The 18,294-nt window shown below is 47.3% G+C and overlaps 3 protein-coding genes and 1 pseudogene across 3 annotated transcripts in view; 2 read left to right on the forward strand and 2 right to left on the reverse strand.

Moving 5' to 3' along the window:
- The window catches only part of LOC101782582, a 6,952-nt gene extending 6,346 nt beyond the window's left edge, over window positions 1-606 (reverse strand). The window contains exon 1 of the mRNA XM_004971147.3: window positions 441-606. Within this exon, the coding sequence (XP_004971204.2) occupies window positions 441-516 (76 nt within the window). The 5' untranslated portion in view covers window positions 517-606. The remainder of the gene's footprint in view (window positions 1-440) is intronic.
- Window positions 607-5,362: 4,756 nt separating this feature from the next.
- LOC101764506 lies at window positions 5,363-6,418 on the reverse strand. The gene has a single exon (XM_004972280.1). It carries the CDS (start codon window positions 6,416-6,418, stop codon window positions 5,363-5,365), a length of 1,056 nt encoding a protein of 351 aa, XP_004972337.1.
- Window positions 6,419-8,087: 1,669 nt separating this feature from the next.
- On the forward strand, window positions 8,088-10,629 carry LOC101783255 (annotated as a pseudogene).
- A 4,733-nt stretch (window positions 10,630-15,362) lies between these two features.
- Window positions 15,363-16,449, forward strand: LOC101783662 (classical arabinogalactan protein 26-like). Its single transcript, XM_004971148.3, has one exon. It carries the CDS (start codon window positions 15,574-15,576, stop codon window positions 16,042-16,044), a length of 471 nt encoding a protein of 156 aa, XP_004971205.1. The 5' UTR covers window positions 15,363-15,573; the 3' UTR covers window positions 16,045-16,449.
- The last annotated feature ends 1,845 nt before the right edge of the window (window positions 16,450-18,294 follow it).

Consider the following 18,294-nt stretch of genomic DNA (forward strand, 5'->3'; position numbering starts at 1 on the left):
TAGAGCCCAACCACTCAACTTTCATGACATGTCTTGAGGGGATGTTTCGCAGATGCGAGGAGCGCCGTTGGTGTAGAGTGCGAGCGATATGTATGGGTGTAGATTGCAACACTTTTTTATACGTTATACGTGAAATGTAGCTCTTCCGATTCAAATAAAAAAAAATGCTGTCGTCAAGGAGGCTAGGAAGAGGTAAATCGATCCGCAGTATGAGTGGCGGCGTCGGCATCGTGACCATCTTCGCTCTCCTGGAGTCACGGACGAAAGAAAAAAAAACATAGCAGAAACGCGTAAACCCCTCCCTCTCTTTTATCATAAAAAACCAATAAAAAAAAAAAAAAAAACAATAACACCACACAACGGGGAGGGCGGGGGCGGGTCAGGGCATCAACAACATGTTCAGAGCCAATGGAAGCTTGAGAGATGCAGTGTGTCCTTACCAGGCGTCGGGCGCGACGGCGCGCGCCGACGTCGAGGACGAAGGGGAAGCAGGACCCGCTTGCTTGATGCCGACATTCTCCTTGGATTTCCTTGTTGCCAACCCGCTTGCTTGTTGGCGAAGAGGAATACTGCGGTGAGGAGGAAGACGGGGATCAGGGGTTGTAGCGGCAGAGATTGGTGTGGATAAGGTGCGGGCGTGCGGCCCGGTGCGCTCGGGGTCGTCCGGTCCGGTCCGGTGCACGGTCTAGCTGGCTCGACGTCGTTTTCTTCGCGTGGGGTCCAGGCGCCTACGTGGTGTGGGCGAGGTGCCTTGCGCGTCCCGTTTTCCTTTCGTGCGGAGGAAGAAGCTGTGCCTGCGGGCCTTTGGTTGCTGTTGTTGTGCCGTGTACCCGTCTGTGTTGCGGCAGGGGAGAAAGAGAAAGGAGGAGACGGGCTGGGCTTTGACCGGTTGCTGCTGGGCCTGGGCTACACACACAGCTAGGCTTGGAAAACAAAGAATCGAAAGAAGCCGCGATGGGCTGACAAGTGTGCTTTGGGTCAGATTGCATATTCTTCGTTCAATTTTTTTTTTGCATATTCATACCTAATAACAAACTTATGGGAGATTATGTTGTTCGTTATCATTCACCTTTTTGTAGCCAATAACAAACTGACACGTCATTGATTACCCTATGAAACAGAAACCACAATAGAACATATAACTAAATCTTTCAGACAGACCAAAAACCGAATGAAACAGCCCCTGTCTACTTCTTGTTTGTATTATACACAAGAACAAAACTGCTTATGCCGAACAGTGAAGTATTATGCATATTCAACGAGATGCTTCAATTCATTGGTGGTCGGTAGGATGGGAAACCGGCATTTAGAAATAGCATTTTTCATCTACTCCCTCCATTCCAAATTACAAGTCATTCCAAGAATCTTGGAGAGTCAAACCATCTCAAGTTTAACCAAAATTATAGAGAAAATTATAAAGATTTATGACATCAAATAGGTATACTATGAAAATATAATTGATGAATCTAATGATACTTAGTTGACATCATAAATGTTATTATATTATCATATAAATTTGATCAAACTTGATATAATTTCACTCTCCGAGATTCTTGGAATGACTTATAATTTGGGATGGAGGGAGTATATAAGATCTATGTAGCCGTGCTGTTACAAGCATTCAAATTACCCTTACTGGATATTGTAGACAATTAGCCTCAACCTTAATGGCATTAGCTTGCGTTGAGAAAAGTAAATTCAGTACACTCATGCTGGACATGTTTGTCAAACATGTAGTCACATGCTCTTCTATTCCAATATGTACCTATTGCTCCTCCGGACCTCCGTCCAGAAACATGTCAATTTTTCTTATAATATAATATCAATTTCTACAGTATCAATATCATCTCAAAAGGTTTTGAGTTAAAATATACTGAAGCAAATTTTATACACTAAATGTGCTTATAATTTAACTAATTATTGGTCAAAATTTGTAAAATTTGACTTTCCTAGTAAAAATGGACCTATCATTTCTGGATGGAGGGAGTACTATGCTATCTCGGTATCGCCAATATCCTTCTGCCATGCTATTTAAATATGTACAGTCATGTAGATATTTGCATATCTTTCATGGGCTGGGGTCTGCAAAACAAAGGAATTTGCATACATGACTATTCAATAGAAAAAATTGTCCTGTTGTAAACCAGTCTGGATCTTCATGAAAATAGGTACATCAATATTGCTTCTTATATCACCATTTTATTTCTGATTTTTTGAACCACTACAGATGCAAACTTTCAGTGGTTTACATGGGGCAACACAAACTGCAGCCAAAGATGAAAGACTCCAGTTAACTCTAAGCTGCAAGAAAGATGTGGAAATATGTTGAACAAATCTTGAATGCATTTAAAGTCAAATATTCAGAGAATGACACTAAAACAGAAAACGCCTTTGTGCAGGAACATATAAAAAAGATAAATGCAGAATCAGGGTGCTGCGGCTTGTGCAAATAACACAAAGAGAGAGTTACACCGACTCTCATTTTGTTGTTAAAAAATGCAGGATAGTCCATGTGGCTTCACTGAGCTGATCTCGGGAGGCAATATACACAGTGAGGTATGTTTATACTGAGTACTGACAACCTGTTCTACAAAATTCTGCTGAGAAGACTGATAGGATATACTAAGACTAATACATGAAATTAACAAAATGTATTCTACAGAATTCAATGTATATTACTTCCAGTAGAATTGAAGATATTGGAGCTTCATCCGTCCCTCCCTCATTTTTATAAATATACAGAAGGTAAGACGTCAGCATGAAGGCTAAAGAATTGATCATTGATGCCGAAGAAGATCGTCCACAATATAGCTGCAACCCATGGGACAAAAAAACATTTTCGATGAAATGAACCTTGAAGAAGTGACTGCGTTTACAAAAGCTAATGTTGTTTTTTAATGTATGTGTGTTTTCTTATCCCCTGTAAATGATTCACTTAATTACAAGCATAAAGAGAAACAATTAAGTAGCAAAAAACACAAAGAAGCTGAAACAACATTACCTGAGAGGTAGACAAGTTTGACAGCAAAATCTGGATGATTGTGAAGGATAATTGATAACAATATTACTTTATGGCTTCAAAATCATTTCCACTTGGAAGTCTGAATATTCAGAGAACTATAACCTGAAAAAGACTGAGGCATCATATTCCTTTTTCAGTTAAATATCTGAAAATTTAATTAACTAACACGATGATTTCAGAGGCATCATATTCAGGAGGGATTTCAGAGATTCTATAATATTATGCCGGAATTCACAACGCATGTGAATTAAATGTTTAATCATTCAGTGCTAAACTTTATGGAACTAAATATTCGTAATTCAGAGAATCAATGATTTATGATGTTGATGATGACTGAAGCATCTAAAAAGTGCAAGATCTGAATATCAGACAAATAGACTCAAGTTCATTGAGCAAAAAAAAAACATTTGAATACAGGAGGATTTCTACTGAGAATAATTGCAACATTTTCTGTTTCTCACCTTTCTTTATTTCCAAATGATGCAACTGATAATTGCCGGGCGATCATGGCCTTAAAGGCCCGAAGGACTAGGAATCTAGGACACGTCTAACTCCCCTAACAGACTGAAAAAACGAAGACTAAGCTAAACTGAACACTAGGAATCAAAAACAAACTCTGGCTGAACTGAAAACGATAGATTTTAACTTAAACCTCCAAATATTATATTTAGTGCAAAAACTAACAGACAACAAGAAGCTAAATAATACTATACAGTGAAACAATTGAGAAAATTGAATATTGAATACATAGACTGGACACTGTGGATGAATATTCGTACTTCTAAATATATTCAGTATACTGAAACACTATTCAGATAACTGAAAATTAACAAGTATCCATACACTGAAACAATGTCTTCAAATTTCAATAATGGTTTTCGTACGATGAACTTGCTCCTTCTCAATTTCTCTCCCTATCGTTCCGTGCCTAAGTAATGTCATATGTACTATGATGCTTTCTGTTCTGCCATACTGTAAGGATCAAGCAAGCTGAAATTTTTAGCACTGCACCCCTTTTGTGTAAGAACACAGTAGGAAATCTTTCTCATTGGAATTATTTTTTTCTATATCCGTGCAAAAAAAATAAGGTGGCTTGTAGAACCTTTCACATTGAAAAATGAAAAATCAAAGGCCCCAAAAAACATGCTTTCGTGTCGTACTTGGTGATGTTTCCATTCTACTTTCACCTACGGAAAAGAATTTGAAGTGGTAAGTAAACTTTTCCTTTATTTTATGTTAATCTTTTAGCCAACAATATGAAATATGCAATATTTCTAATTCTACTAGAAAACCAAAATATGTTTTCTAATGGAATGTTATAAACATGTAGCTTTACTATACCAGCTTGCTAACAAACTACCAAGCATAGTAAATCATAGAACTCACAAGTTTCCCCTTTTTTAAATAAACAAATAGGTGTATAATACAAAGAAAATAAACCTCTGATGCAAAATACAATCAGTAAGACAGTAACCATCCAATTGCAACATTTTCTCTTTTTTTTTCTCAAATTGGTTTGCCTTTGCTACGCTTAAAATTCACCCAGTACCTGCCTGCCTATGGAGTAGCAGCGGGTCTGTTAATATTTAGTTGTTTATTCACGTTCTATGGTGGTAACTAAAATTAGTTTTAGTAAAGTTGTAGCCAGAGTAAATTAGTGCTCCTTGATTAAATTATATGCAACATTTCCAATGTATATAAGTGACAGATTTATTTCCAATTCCAGCAACTTCAAAAAAGAGAGAATCATTATGGATCCTTTGCAGTTGCTAAACAGTTAAGTCATTTACGAACACTAAGTCTGAAAAATTGCACTTAGAACACATTAAACAGTTAAATCGGCTGGACTGTTGTGAACTGAAAACGGTAATATACTACGTTATGTCATGAAGAAGACAAACATAACATATTACTATTTCTCAATAAGAAAGTATATGATTGCACGCTGCACATAGATACGCCAGTTTAGCCAGTAAGGTTTACAAATGCAAAACCTTCTCAAACATATCTATATATGACAATGGTAATGCCACTTAGCAGAATCACTACGTGTAAATAGAAAAAAACTCACATGACTTCCAAGATATACTACCATTAGAGCATTAGTCCTTAGATATTCCTAAGGAAATTAAATATTAATCAGTACTAATTACTCTTACCTGAGTGCTGAAGTCAATTTTTGATTACCTAATGTCCAAAATAAGCAATAATTATTGGATCAACGTTGACAACTGTTATTCTGATCTTACATTGCAAAAATTTATACCTTTAGAGAGCAGCCCAAGGAAGACTAAATGAGAGCATCTCCAAGAGCCTCTCTAAACTCCACTCTCCCTATCTCTATTTAGAGAGCCATTGCTTGAGGCAAGGGAACGAGGAAGAGTCGAACAGCACACTACTTCTGAGGGACGCTAGACTCTGGAGACAGGGAAGAGCCATCAGGCGTAGCCATTCGAATGTGCAATCCTGCACCACGAGCTCTCTGATCTCTGAATTGGGGGCGTCCACCACCACCGTCGAGGATCTGCCCTTGGCTCTGCTGCAGCCGCAGGAGATGAGGTGGAACGTCTGCAGCTGCAAGCACGAGTTGAAGATACCCTCATAGGCTGAGGCGGGCGTCGATTCAGGTATGTCTTGCAGGACTAGCATGGTGAGCGCGCCGTACTCGTGCAGCGGCGGGGGGACGCAGCCTCCAAGCTTGAGGCTTCGCAGGCGTGCTGCCCGGGGCTCCCTGCACAGGCCGTGGCTGGGAAAGGTGTGGACGTCTTTCCGTTGCTTAAATACTGGCTTAGCGACAGCCTCCAGGTCGTCGACACCCCAGGCATCGATGGCCTCCGTGATTAGCCGGTTCATGCAGCCTGTGTTGCCGGTGATAAAGAACTCAAGTCTCAGCTTGTTGACTCTCCGGTGGGGGCCTTCCAAGAAACGGTCGGCGGAGCTGATGAAGGCACGCATGGCGCGGCGCTCGTACCTCCTGATGTTCGGCAAGAGCTCCTCCCTTATGGCGCCTATTCTATAGTGCAGAAGACTTCTCTTCTTCCAGATGTCGCGGTAGAGGAGGACCCATCGGTGGTACCGCGGCGGGAGTAGGTCGCCGATCCTTAAATCAAGGGCCGGCAGCTCGCGTGGGAGGTGCGCCCAGCGCCTTGATAGCAAACCGGTGCCGAGCGCCGTGCGGGTGTCGAGACGGCGCAGGACAAGGAGGAGGAGGTCGTCGGGCAGGGCGCTTATCCGGTCTTCAGGGCGGGCCGACAGCAGCCTGCGCCGCAGCAGAAATCGACCCGCCCTGCTCCTGCCACTCGCCATGGGAGAGCTACCGGCCGCCAGCTGCCGGCACTGGAGCAGGAATCGACCCGCCGCGCTCCCGCTCCCGGTCCTGGCACTGCTCCTCGCCATGAGAGAGCTACCTCCACCTGCGCGACGAACCGAGTAGCGGGCAGATGTCTCGCGGCCGCGGCGGCGCTTAAATAGAGCCGTCGGGATCGACATCGAAAATTGTTCGGACTAGGCCTGACAAGTTTGCGACTTTGGGCCTGTTTGGGTCCGGCGTGACATGTCACATCGGATGTTTAGATACTAATTATAAGTATTAAATATAATCTAATATAAAACTAATTGCACATATGGAGTCTAATTCGCAAGACGAATCTATTAAGCCTAATTAGTCCATGATTTGATAATGTGGTGCTACAGTAACCATTTGCTAATGATGGATTAATTAGTTTAATAGATTCGTCTCGCGAATTAGTATAGGGGTTCTGCAGTTAGTTTTATAATTAGCTCGTGTTTAGTCCTCCTAATTAGCATCCGAACATCCGACGTGACTCTCCTAAAGTTTAGTACCTTGTATCCAAACACCCCCTTTGTGTGGAACGGCGACTCGGAATCGGAAGAGATACGACTCGCGGCCGCAGGTGGATCGGCGACTCGGAATCGAAGTAGATACGACTCGTGGGCGGCTGCCGCGGCAAGATCTGGGGGAACGAGCATCGATTGTGGGTCTGGGGTTGGGAGAAATGGACACGAAGCGCTTCAGGTACAGGGGACTATCAGCGAGGGGAGCTCGAGTGGAAGAAGGAGAGGCAGGAGCGGCAGCTGGCGATTGTTCGATGGGGGCGGCGCCCGGCGTGCTGTGCCGCTGTTTATTTCTCCCCCAAGCTTAACAGCGGCGGCGCAAATTTGTCGGGGAGACGAGACGATGAAACTGGACCTGGTGGTAGGCCTTAGGGGGTTTTTTTCAGTGGAGGCCCGTTTGCGGATTTTTTTTTTCATTCACCCATCAGCTTCGTGCAGTGCTTGGGCCGGTGGGATTGTCTAATGTCCTGTCCCACCCCTGCAGTGGTCGTGCAGCAGCAGCTCGAACCGGACTTTGGGCCTTCACAGGTAAATTAGGCCCAGAACCGTATTAGCAACCGACTTGGGCTTGGGCGGCCCAGATACGGCGGCGCACTCACCACACTGGAGGCGGAAATCATATGATCATATCTATCTTCCACGAGATTTTTTCCGACCCACCTTTCACTGTTTGAAATCCGCGCAACATTACGTGGACCATTGAGATTGCATTTATTTAAAAAATAATAATATTTTAGATGAACTATCTCAGCAGTTTTTTTTTAAAAAAGTTGGTGAATGTTTCTTCTCATTCCTTTAATTTTTCTATATTGTATCAAAACATTTTATTAAAAAGTTTTTACATTCTCAATTCCTATAGAATTGCAAATGTCATGCAACTCTATTCCTATATTTTTCATATTCCTATATTTTTAGATTCCTTCATTTCAAAGAGGCCTTGAACTAAAAAGAGCTCTTTGACAGTGCATAATACTAGACTATACTAATATTCGGGAATGACCAGTATAAAAACATCCGACCTATGGTATGGGTAGAATACATGAGTAGTATTTGGAGTACAAGGGTATCATAGTAAAAAGAACACAAATGCTATCACTATAATTTTATTTTTTAACACTAGCATAAAGTTTAAAAGACCAGTACATCTGAAATATCACTTTTTACAATATAATAATTACTAAATTATTCATAATAATGAATATTTAGATCTTATATATACTTATACCCACTAAGTAGTAGTATTATGTAATGTAAAAGAGTTCACCGTGAATCTCAAATGGAAATATAAATGCATAATAGCTAGGCTGGGTACTATACTACCACCAGTGCTGCCAACATGGTTACCCAGACAATTTCTGTCGAGCCAAGATTGTCCCAAATGCACCTATATATATGGTCTCCTTGCTTCCTCTTGCCATCTCACTAATAGCCTCGCCGCTCCTCCCGCGCACACTGTAGCCGGTCCATCAAGAACGGCGCGCCGCTCATCGTAGACCTCACCGGCGCGCTCGTCTAGTCCACGTGCCCGTCCACGCACGGCACGGTCCCGTGCTAGTCCGACACGTGCCGCGCGGGCAACCAGCAGCGCCCGCGCCGCTGCCGGTACGTGGACGCCGGCTGGTTCGGGGCCAACCGCGAGCCGGGCTGCAGCGGCTGCGCGCCGCCCACTCCTCCTCCGGCCACCGGTGACCTCATCGGCGTCGCGATGTCGGCCAAGACCACCGACGGCCGCAATCCTCTGCACCCAGTGGGATTCTCCACCGTCGGCTCGTGCTGCGCCCGACCGCCTCCTGAGATCGCTCCCCACGGGCGCCGCCGGCGTGGCGGGCTTTACCGGCGGCCGCTCTCCCTGCCGTTGCAGCTCTCCTCGCCGCACGCTTTGTATAAAGAGCTGACTCTCAGCCGTGGCTACAATCTCGAGGGTCAAGTCAGCCCCTGTGCAGGAAGCGTTTGTACGGTGTCATGATCCATCTGCTCCTCGATCCAGCATCTCCAACAGATTGTATCCACGGATATCCGCATCTGATTAATCGTTAAGTCAGCTTCAACACTTACTTTCCTTCTCCTTTAGCAACGCAAAATAAAGCCTGAACGTCTCTGCATATACAAACACATATAACAGGATCAAACCATCGAGCTCAAGTTCTCATTTTCTCAACAACCCAAAGCTCTTCCAGTCGCTAGAAGAAGAGGAACACTGTAGCTGCAGCTGTTCGCTTCAGCTCTGCAGCTGCTGCTAATTGGGACACTGGCTGCGGGCCAACTGCTGCAGCAGCGGCAGCCAGCTGTGCCGAACACGGTGTGCACCATGGCACCTTCGCTGCAACTGCAACCCAGTATGCATCCTGCAGCTAGAGCTCTTGCCATATCTGCTCCCCATGCCGTATGCCGTCTCGCTGCTACTGGTTGTGCTCCTCCTCCAATGCACGGCGGCGCAAGCGAGCCAGCAGCCGCCGCTGGTTTCCAGGATCACCAAAGACGCCACCTCTTCCCTCTACACCATCTCCATCAAGGACGACGCGCCGCTGCTCGTCGACCTCGCCGGCCCGCTCGTCTGGTCGACGTGCCCCTCCCCGCACGCCACGGTCCCGTGCCAGTTCGATACGTGCCGCGCGGCCAACCAGCAGCGCCCGCGACGGTGCCGGTACGTGGACGCCGGCGCGTTCTGGGCCGGCCGCGAGCCGCCGGCCTGGGGCTGCGCCTGCGCCGCCCACCCCTTCAACCCGGTCACCGGCGAGTGCTCCACCGGCGACCTCACCAGCTTCGCCATGTCGGCCAACACCACCAACGGCACCGACCTGCTGTACCCGGAGGCGTTCGCCGCCGTCGGTGGGTGCGCACCCGGCCGCCTCCTGGCGTCGCTCCCCGCGGCGGCCACCGGCGTCGCGGGATTCTCCCGGGACCCGCTCTCGCTGCGGTCGCAGCTCGCAGCGCAGCGCGGCTTCGGCGGCAGGTTCGCGCTGTGCCTCCCAGCCTTCGCCGCGTTCGGCGGCACGCCGGTGTACCTGGGGACGGAGTCGCGGGGCCTCGTCGAGTACACGGGCTCCATCCCGTACGCACCGCTCCTCGCGAACCCGAGGAACCCCAGCGGCTACTACATCCCCGTCAAGGGCATCTCCATGTCCTGGCACGGCGTGGACGTGGCGGCCTCCCTGCCCAACGGTGCGCTGGACCTCGACGGCCGCACTGGCCGAGGCGGCGTCGTGCTGAGCACGGTCACGCCGTACACCATCATGCGGCCGGAGGTTCGACGAGGCAATAACAAGGTGCGTCTCCGCTGCAAACCATGGCGCCATCAATTACTGCCACTACTTAATAATGAGCTGACTGATACTGATGATCATCTTTGAGCTGATCGAGATCAACTCACCTGCAGAGGGAAGGTGACAGATGTGAAGCGTGTGCCAGCGGTGAAGCCGTTCCAGCTGTGCTACAACGGCGCCTTCCCGCTGCTGAAGCGGCCGGTCAGCTACGACGTACCAAGGATCGACCTGGAGCTGGCCGGCGCCACAAGCAACTGAACTGTGCTCAATAACAACTACCTGGTGCAGGTGGACGGCGCCATGTGCGTCGGGATCCTCGAGATGGAGCCGGGCGCCATGCCGGTTGATGGCGAGCCGGCAGCGGTGATCGGCGGGAAGACGATAGAGAACAACCTGCTGGTGTTCGATCTGGAGAAAGGGGTGCTGGGGTTCAGCTTGTTGGACTTTCAGTCGACCAGCTGCTACAGCTCTAACCTGAGTCGCCTTTGAGCCAGTAACAGAGTGCTGCACTTGTACTCCAGCAGCACAAGCTTTGCAGGCATCTCTGTTGTTGCGTGAACATTTTGCAGCAGTATCGTTGTGGTCCTCAGGCACGATGCTAACAAATTTCAGGCCATCTCCCTCCATTTTCCCGTTGCCTGTGCTGCACCACTATGTCCGGAGTCGGATCCTCACTTGGCAGCTCCAGATAACTGATGTTGATCAAATGCACTATGGATTCAAGATAAAATGCATGAATTTATCAACACAATTAACAGTTAACAGATACAACCAAAAAGAAACTCTATGTAATGCAAGTTCATGCAGGCCAGGATGAAAGCACAGCCGAAATGAAACTGTACCTTATGCTTTACACAGGCAAGAACATTTCGACAACACTTTCAGCTTATGTGGTGGTGGTGCCACGTCGGGCCAGCGTGGACGTCCGTGGCGCCACTCCCGGTGTCAGGCGGTGCCATGCTGAGTACAGTGACGTGTGCACAACATCACGGTCATGTGGCCCGATGTGTTCCTCCCGTTCCCCCCGGTAGTTCGACGAGGCCATGAACAGGTTCTCCTTGCGCTATGCAAAACATGGCGTCATTATCCAAGTACAGTACCAAATAGCACTACCTGGCTGAGCTGATTAGTCATGCGTGAACTGAACTCACATGCAAGGGAAACATGACCGGCGTGAAGAGCGTGCCGCCGCCGGGCGGCGGTTGAGCCTTCGAGCTGTTCTACAACGGTTCTTGAAGTGGCCGGTCAGCTAAGACGCTGGAGAGAGCAACCCGATGGTGTTCCGTCTGATTAATTTCATGAATGGAAGGGCGTACGTACTTGTTAGCATCAGATAAATGCTCAGGATCAAATAGATGAATTCGTCACCCGAGTTATATTAATTGATACGGCCGAAAAAAAAACTCTTTACCAATTTCATGCAGGCAAGAATATAATTAAAGAGACTACGATCAAGAGAAAAATCTTGGTAAACCGTACCTACCTGATGCTTTACACAGGCAACGACGTTTGGACAAAGATACCCGGCTCTCCTTGTATACATAATGCATATGGAATTTGGACAGCTAACCATTTCAAACAAAAAACAATGAACTGCTGTATTTTTAAACAAATCAATAAACACTTTATGATCAAACATGATCACTTTATTAAAACATGATCACTTTATTACAAATTCATTAAACTTTCGGATATGGGAACAATCTACCATAAACAATTTTAATTATTAGTCTATATGTTATAAAAATACATTTAAGCACTGCAGTTGCATAACAAATCAATAAACACTCATAAGTTGTATTTTTAAACCAAGGTACACAGTTGCACTGTCTGCTACAACAATTCCATCTGTTTACATATGCTAAATAAAAGCTAAAATGTAGTAGAATTTTTCACACACAAAAAAAGAAAATAGCGTGCCATCGCTTAGCTTTGGTTACTCCTTAGGAATGCCCTTTCTATGTGAGGTAGATAAACCAATTTATTTAAACCTGCACGGTTAAGGAATATTAAATCTAAAAGAAGAAAGTTGTATACCATATTATACAACTTATTTCAGATCTAGCCACACTATCTCAGGACAGTTTGATAAGTTGACTTGAAATTAAACAGCGATGTAATACTCCAACAAAGATGTACTCAAACTTATTAGTTTTTCATGTTGATATGTTGATGAAATTTCAATGTTGCATGATTGCAGCAAGCTAAAGTTTCATGATAGATTTTCACCAGTTTCTACCACAACATATTTAAGACTAAGGGGGAAATGAAAAAATAGGATAGATGTATAACGTGGCACACAAAATATTCCTAGAGAGGTATACTAGCAATTTTATCGAATGAAATAAGCTCTCTATATACATTCAGAGCTCAGAATATAGGTATTACCGGGCATGTGCTACTCCTCCATATCTTTGTATTTGCCTCCAGCTCATCAATCATGTCTTCAATGTTGTAGGCAGCAGATTTGAGCTTCTAGAGCCAAAGCCGGACCGATTCACTAACTTGGGAGCGGTTCTCAGCAACCGCCATCACGGCCTGCACAGTGATCAAGGTGCCCTTCATCTCCTCAAAATCATCACTGAACCTCTGCAGAAGCTCCACCCTTTCCCAGGCAGACTGACCAAGCATGCCAGCCACACGCTGCACAACAGCTCCAGCAATCATCTCAGCACCCCCACTCATGTTAGGCCTTGATCTCTCGCGCACAGGTATTATTTGTGCTGCGCCCAAGATAGCTTATAGATAGAACAAAGATGATGTGCTCTGCTATTTATACTGCTTTCTTTCTTAGCCTGAAGCTTTTGCACCTGATACCTGGAGTGTAGTGTAGTTGAGTGCTGGGGATATCTACTGAAGGCAAAATGCATATATTCTGATGCAGAGTTGCACCTTGCAAGCCTCGACCTTTGAGGAAAGGTATATGCATGATGGCCTCTCAGGAAAGGAACATACTAGGGGGAAAAAATAAAGAGAAGAACCTCAGATTAATTCGAGGATGTACAATGAAAAATGGTAGTTAACATGATGCTGAGATCTTCACCTTTTAGTTCAGGAATGATGTGGTCCTTCGTATCTGTGAAGAAATGAACCTTCGTAAGAAAAGCATTCTGCAGTTTGCATTCTTTGAGTAGGTCATACAAATTGCAGAGAACAAATGCTGCACAGCAAGTGCAGGACATTCATAAGCCAAGTATTCTATCCAGGCTATGTGAGAATGCAGGAGCGAATAGTGGAATTTGTCAGTTGTCACCTCTTTCTAGTTAAAACCTATCCATAATTCTGATCGGAGAGTTGATATGGAACGGGACGGAGCCATGGAGGAATTGCAGTCGTGAAGGGAGGTTCTTTTTAAGAAGGCATGGGAGTATTCCTGATTCCTGAAGGCAAAATACGGTTGCAGGATGGATGCGAAAATGCTGTCTAGCTCGCGTTCTATGGAAGTGTTTACCTGACATGTCCTACCCTCTCCCGAACTCCACGGTCCACGCCACAACCATTGAAGGACGACTCGATTCCAAGGGATGCGTGAACACCCGACTTCCCGCCCGCCATATTGTCACCGCAGCGATCCGCGTCGATCTGGGCTGTACAAGCCCGATCCAGCGTCCTGGACAGGCCCAGGGGGTGGACGGCATTTCATTTACCGTCCACCCCCCTAGGGTCCGATTGGGCGGCGCCAATGGCGATGCCTCCGCCGCCAGCTCACCTGGGGCCAAGATGGTTCGAAGCGTGTTCCAGCTTCCCAGGGAGAAGTTTCCGTCGACTACCTTCATCTAGGTGGCCGACGCCGTCGCGGCGGCGCGGTTTGACGCAGGGCGCGGGCGGGCGGCGAGCCGGCGAGACTGCGAGCCGTGCAGCGCGTGCTGGTGCCTGGTACGGTGGAGCTAGGTTCTCGCCCAGATGGACGGGTTCCATGGTACGGCAGCACGAGCGCCGCCGGATACCAGGATCTCACCACTTATGGTGTGCTTTGGGGACGGCCGGCCGGATTGCGCGCGGCGCGCGGCGATCGGCGTTCGGGATTAGCAATCCCTCCGGGAGAAGAACGCGAAAGGAGGAGGTGAATCCGTGAATACCTTAGTGGGCGTAGTACGGCCGTAGGTTCACCGGAAGCCGGCCGGCGTGGTGGAACCCGCGTGGCGCTTTGGATGACGGCGTGTTGCCCACTGGCGACATGCCCACCGTCTGCCGACGTCTGTTTCCGCTTTGTCTGCTCCCGTTGGCGCTCCAGATTCCGCCGGCGGCGCCTGCGTGTTTACCGTTGCAGGTGCGAGGCATCACCCAATTAAACCAGCAAACAATACTACCCTCAAACTTGTCAAAAGTTTTTTTTTTTGGTAAAATCAGTTCTTTTTCACTAAATAAAGTATTCCCTCTGTTCCAGAATGTAGCTACGTTTGGACTTTTTCAAAGTTAAACCTTTTCAATTTTGACTGTAAATATAAATAGTGAAATAATCATAGAGACTAGTAATATAAATATGATGTTAGTAGATTTATCCTGAAACAAACTATTATAATATGTAATATTTTCTAAATTATTTTTAGAGATATTGTTGCTCAAAGTTAAAAAGATTTGATTTTGGAATCCAAACCTAAACGTAGCTTGTTCTGGGATGGAGGGAGTAGCTAACAAAAAAAAGTTAATGTTGACTTATTCAAGTTTGTAACCAACGGATAAAAACGTTAAATTGAATTTGGGATTATCTTTTAAGATACGGAGTAATTGCTATTTATTTGTAGATAGATTCAAGAGTTGAAAATTTGAATTTTATGATGTCCGTTTCGTACTCCCGTTTGATGATTTGTGATACATTTTCCTTGCCGAAGATTTGTGTTCTATTTTTTCTTGTCATCTACAGAAGTCGAGATTTGAAGGTTTGTGACACTCACAAGGCAACTTTGAGTAATTGAGTTGTGACTCAGTCCTGTTTTGTTCCAATTTTGAATTTTCTTTCTTTCTTTTGTTTTTCCCTTACGCGCGCCGACCGAACGAACAACTTGTACCATGGACAATTCTTCAGAACATTCATAGTTGCACGTACGTGTCGTCACATTAGCAAAGACTCTAGTTGCACTGACTGAACCTCACGTTAGCGAGACTTGCCGGCACCGCCGTCCTGGCCATGTTTGCCGTTCACCGGCCGTTGCAGTTGCAGCACAGCGTCAGCCATGGTGGAGCGCGTGCCGCCATGTAACATGTGCGGTGTGCCCACCCGCTTCCCCACCCCGACCAAACCCCAAAAACCAACGCAACAAGACCACCACTCACCTCCCCACTATCTCTCACTCACCCACTGCCCGCTGCGCTACACGAGCTCTGCAACTGCAAGGCCGCCGCCGCAGGGCACACACATCGCCAAGCAATCCTCCGACCTCTCGCCTCGCCGCGCACCAGCACACGCGGTCCCGCACACCAATACAACGACCAATGGCGAGGACGCGCGCGCTCGGCGGCCGGCTCCTCCTCCTCGCCGTCCTCGCCGCCGTGCTGGCGCTCCACCACGCGCCGCCGTCGTGCGCCGCGTGGTCCGAGCTCCCGGCGTTGTCTATCTCCGCGGCGCCCGAGTACCCGCCGCTCCCGCGCCTCCCCAGGCAGCACGGCCACCACCCCCACTCCGCCCTCCCGCCGGCGGCGCTGGCGCTGTCGCCGGACATCATGCCCGTGCTCCCCTCCCCCGCCGAGGACGGCGCCGCCGCGCCGCCGTCCGACGCCGAGCCCACCATCCCGTCCAGCCCGAGCCCGCCCAACCCCGACGCGCTCGAGCCCAACTCCGCCTTCGCGCCGTCCGGCTACGCGCCCGCCGTCGCCGCGCAGTCTCCCGCGCCGCCGCCGGCCCGGGCGGCGACCGTGGCGTGGGCGCTCCCTGTCGTCGCGCTGCTGGCCATGTGGTCGGTGTAGTGGAGTGGGCGAGCCATGCCGCCATGGTCCTCACCTCGGCTCCTCGTAGACGGGACAACTGGGGCAGAGCACGCATGTCTGTCTCGTCAGCCTTCAGGCGTGCAAGGAAAGTTGGCCGTTGGTTGGTCGGGTTGGCTCTGCACCTTGCATTGCACTACTCATTGTCCTTGTGAAGAACTGTTACTCCGTTTCTTCAGCTTTTAGTTCTCTCCTGTAAATTTTAGTTTTTTTTTATTTTGATTCATATTTTTGGGAGGAGGGGTTACATTATGTTATAGCCTTTGTTTTGTTTTGTGGCCTTTGTTAAGTTGAGATTATTTGGGTGGCTCTTGTAATAAATTTGGAGGGATTATTAGTTAATTGCTACCTTATGTGAGGTTCAATTGGATCCTTTCTTGCTTGATCCATACTCTACCTTGCCTGCTGATTCTTCAGCTGCAGCCAATTGCTCATTTACTCGTATTTTCTTCAGAAAATAGTCCTCACAGGTCATCCGAAAGAGGCCACAAGGGCATCAGAGGCTCTGCTTACAAGCAATCATGGTGTGTGTGATTGTTTTGCTGCTCCTATAATTTGCAGCTCATTAGATCAGATCATTGGAATGGTAGCGCATGATATGAAATTGTTTCCGATGCTTCTACTAAAGCATAACCTGGAAAAGTGTGTGATTGTTTCCTTTCCATCACTGACTCTATGAGTAGAAAACTCTGAAAGTGACCATGATAATTCACCGGAAAGCGCAAAGTGGAACTGGAACTCCACATGGAAATTCTATATTCTCACTTTCTTGCTCCTTTTAGATCGGCATCACACTTTAGGTTCATCATCGCCTCATGATTATGAGCATAAAGCCTCTGGCATTGCCGCTTTGCCAAGAAATTAACTTTGAAGACATGATCAATTGCTGCAGGCTGCAGGCATGTGAGCTCGCTCGTGGTTTGAGACAGCCATGATTGGAGAAGATCACGTGGCCTCTGAACTGTGTTCCAAGAATATTGACTGTTGTCTCTGATAAAATAAAATCTAATGCGTTTTGATTGAGAGGTGGTGATGGCTCTTGCAGTCATCAGTTTAGTGTAAGTGAATCTGCAGTGATTATTTTCTTTCTTGGATGTAGGTCGTTGGAACTTAATTTGAGGATAACCGCGCGCACCAATTCACGTTCACTATGACTCCCTTGTTGCATACAGCTTTGCTCTCAGTGCAGTAAGTTCAGATGCTGCGGCCCTTTGCACTTGTGCCTGAAGAACAGAGGCAGCCAAGGCAAATCTCACCAAAGTTGAAACGAGATGTGCATGTGAATGATAGACAAACGGCTCCTAGTGGCATCCAATGATAGGAAAAAGACATCCGCGTAAGATGGGATCGATCGGCCATGCATGTCGTCGTCAGGCGAACTTCTTCACGTGCAGTGTCCATTTTGCACCCAAGCTCCATCTCCGATGAGTTACCCTGCAATTATGCCTCGGTAAAATCTATTTGGCTTTGCTTTTTAAGTTTTAACCATTCACTGACAGTATTACTGTGAAACGTGGCCCTGAGGGGAAGCTGGTCGAGGTCCAGCCCTAGCAAGAAGAAGGCAAGAAGAGTGACGTCGAGCTGGCCGATCTCTGAGCTGTGCGCGATCGATGAGAAGATTCGCCTCCTCGTTGTGCAGGCTAGGGTAGCTGTAGGAGGAAGACGCCAAGGGATTAAGTAGGCAGTCACGTGCTCGTCTGCAACTCGATTACCGATCAGTAGTCGACTCTGCTGATGACGCCGTAGCAGTTGGAGCGCGAGGCGAGACTTGAATCCCTGGTGCTGCTGGTAACGGCGCGCGAATCTCCACTCCTTTGGTTTACGCCGTGCCGCCTTGGATGGAACGGGGAGAATCCGGCCCTGCATGTCGTGCCATGTTCTGGCGAGTGAAGAAAGTTAACTCTACGTCATTGGAGGCTGGAGCTAGGCAGCTAGCCGTGCCTGTCCCAGAACAAACCCGGTGGGCCGTGGCCTCAAACAAACAGCACAGTTCCCCGTAGACTGCCTATTGTTTTGACTTGGATCAGAAGAACTGCTTCATTTCTAGTAATGTTTTGAAAACTGGTCTGAATTTGAACATTTTTCTAGCGATTTTAATTTCAAATAAATCGTGGGATTCGGGGTAACCTATCATACAACAGGCCCAAGTAACATTTTTTTAAATTTTTTAGAGGACCCAAGCAACAGCTGTGCTGCTGCTCAGCGGGCTGAACCGCAAAACATAGCGTGGTC

The sequence above is a fragment of the Setaria italica genome, chromosome V (genome assembly GCF_000263155.2).
Source record: "Setaria italica strain Yugu1 chromosome V, Setaria_italica_v2.0, whole genome shotgun sequence".
NCBI classification, from domain to species: domain Eukaryota; kingdom Viridiplantae; phylum Streptophyta; class Magnoliopsida; order Poales; family Poaceae; genus Setaria; species Setaria italica.

What these genes read in the sequence shown, in the direction of transcription:
- LOC101764506 (XM_004972280.1), bottom strand. Translation starts at nt 6,418, where the DNA reads ATGGCGAGGAGCAGTGCCAGGACCGGGAGCGGGAGCGCGGCGGGTCGA.
- LOC101783662 (XM_004971148.3), top strand. Translation starts at nt 15,574, where the DNA reads ATGGCGAGGACGCGCGCGCTCGGCGGCCGGCTCCTCCTCCTCGCCGTC.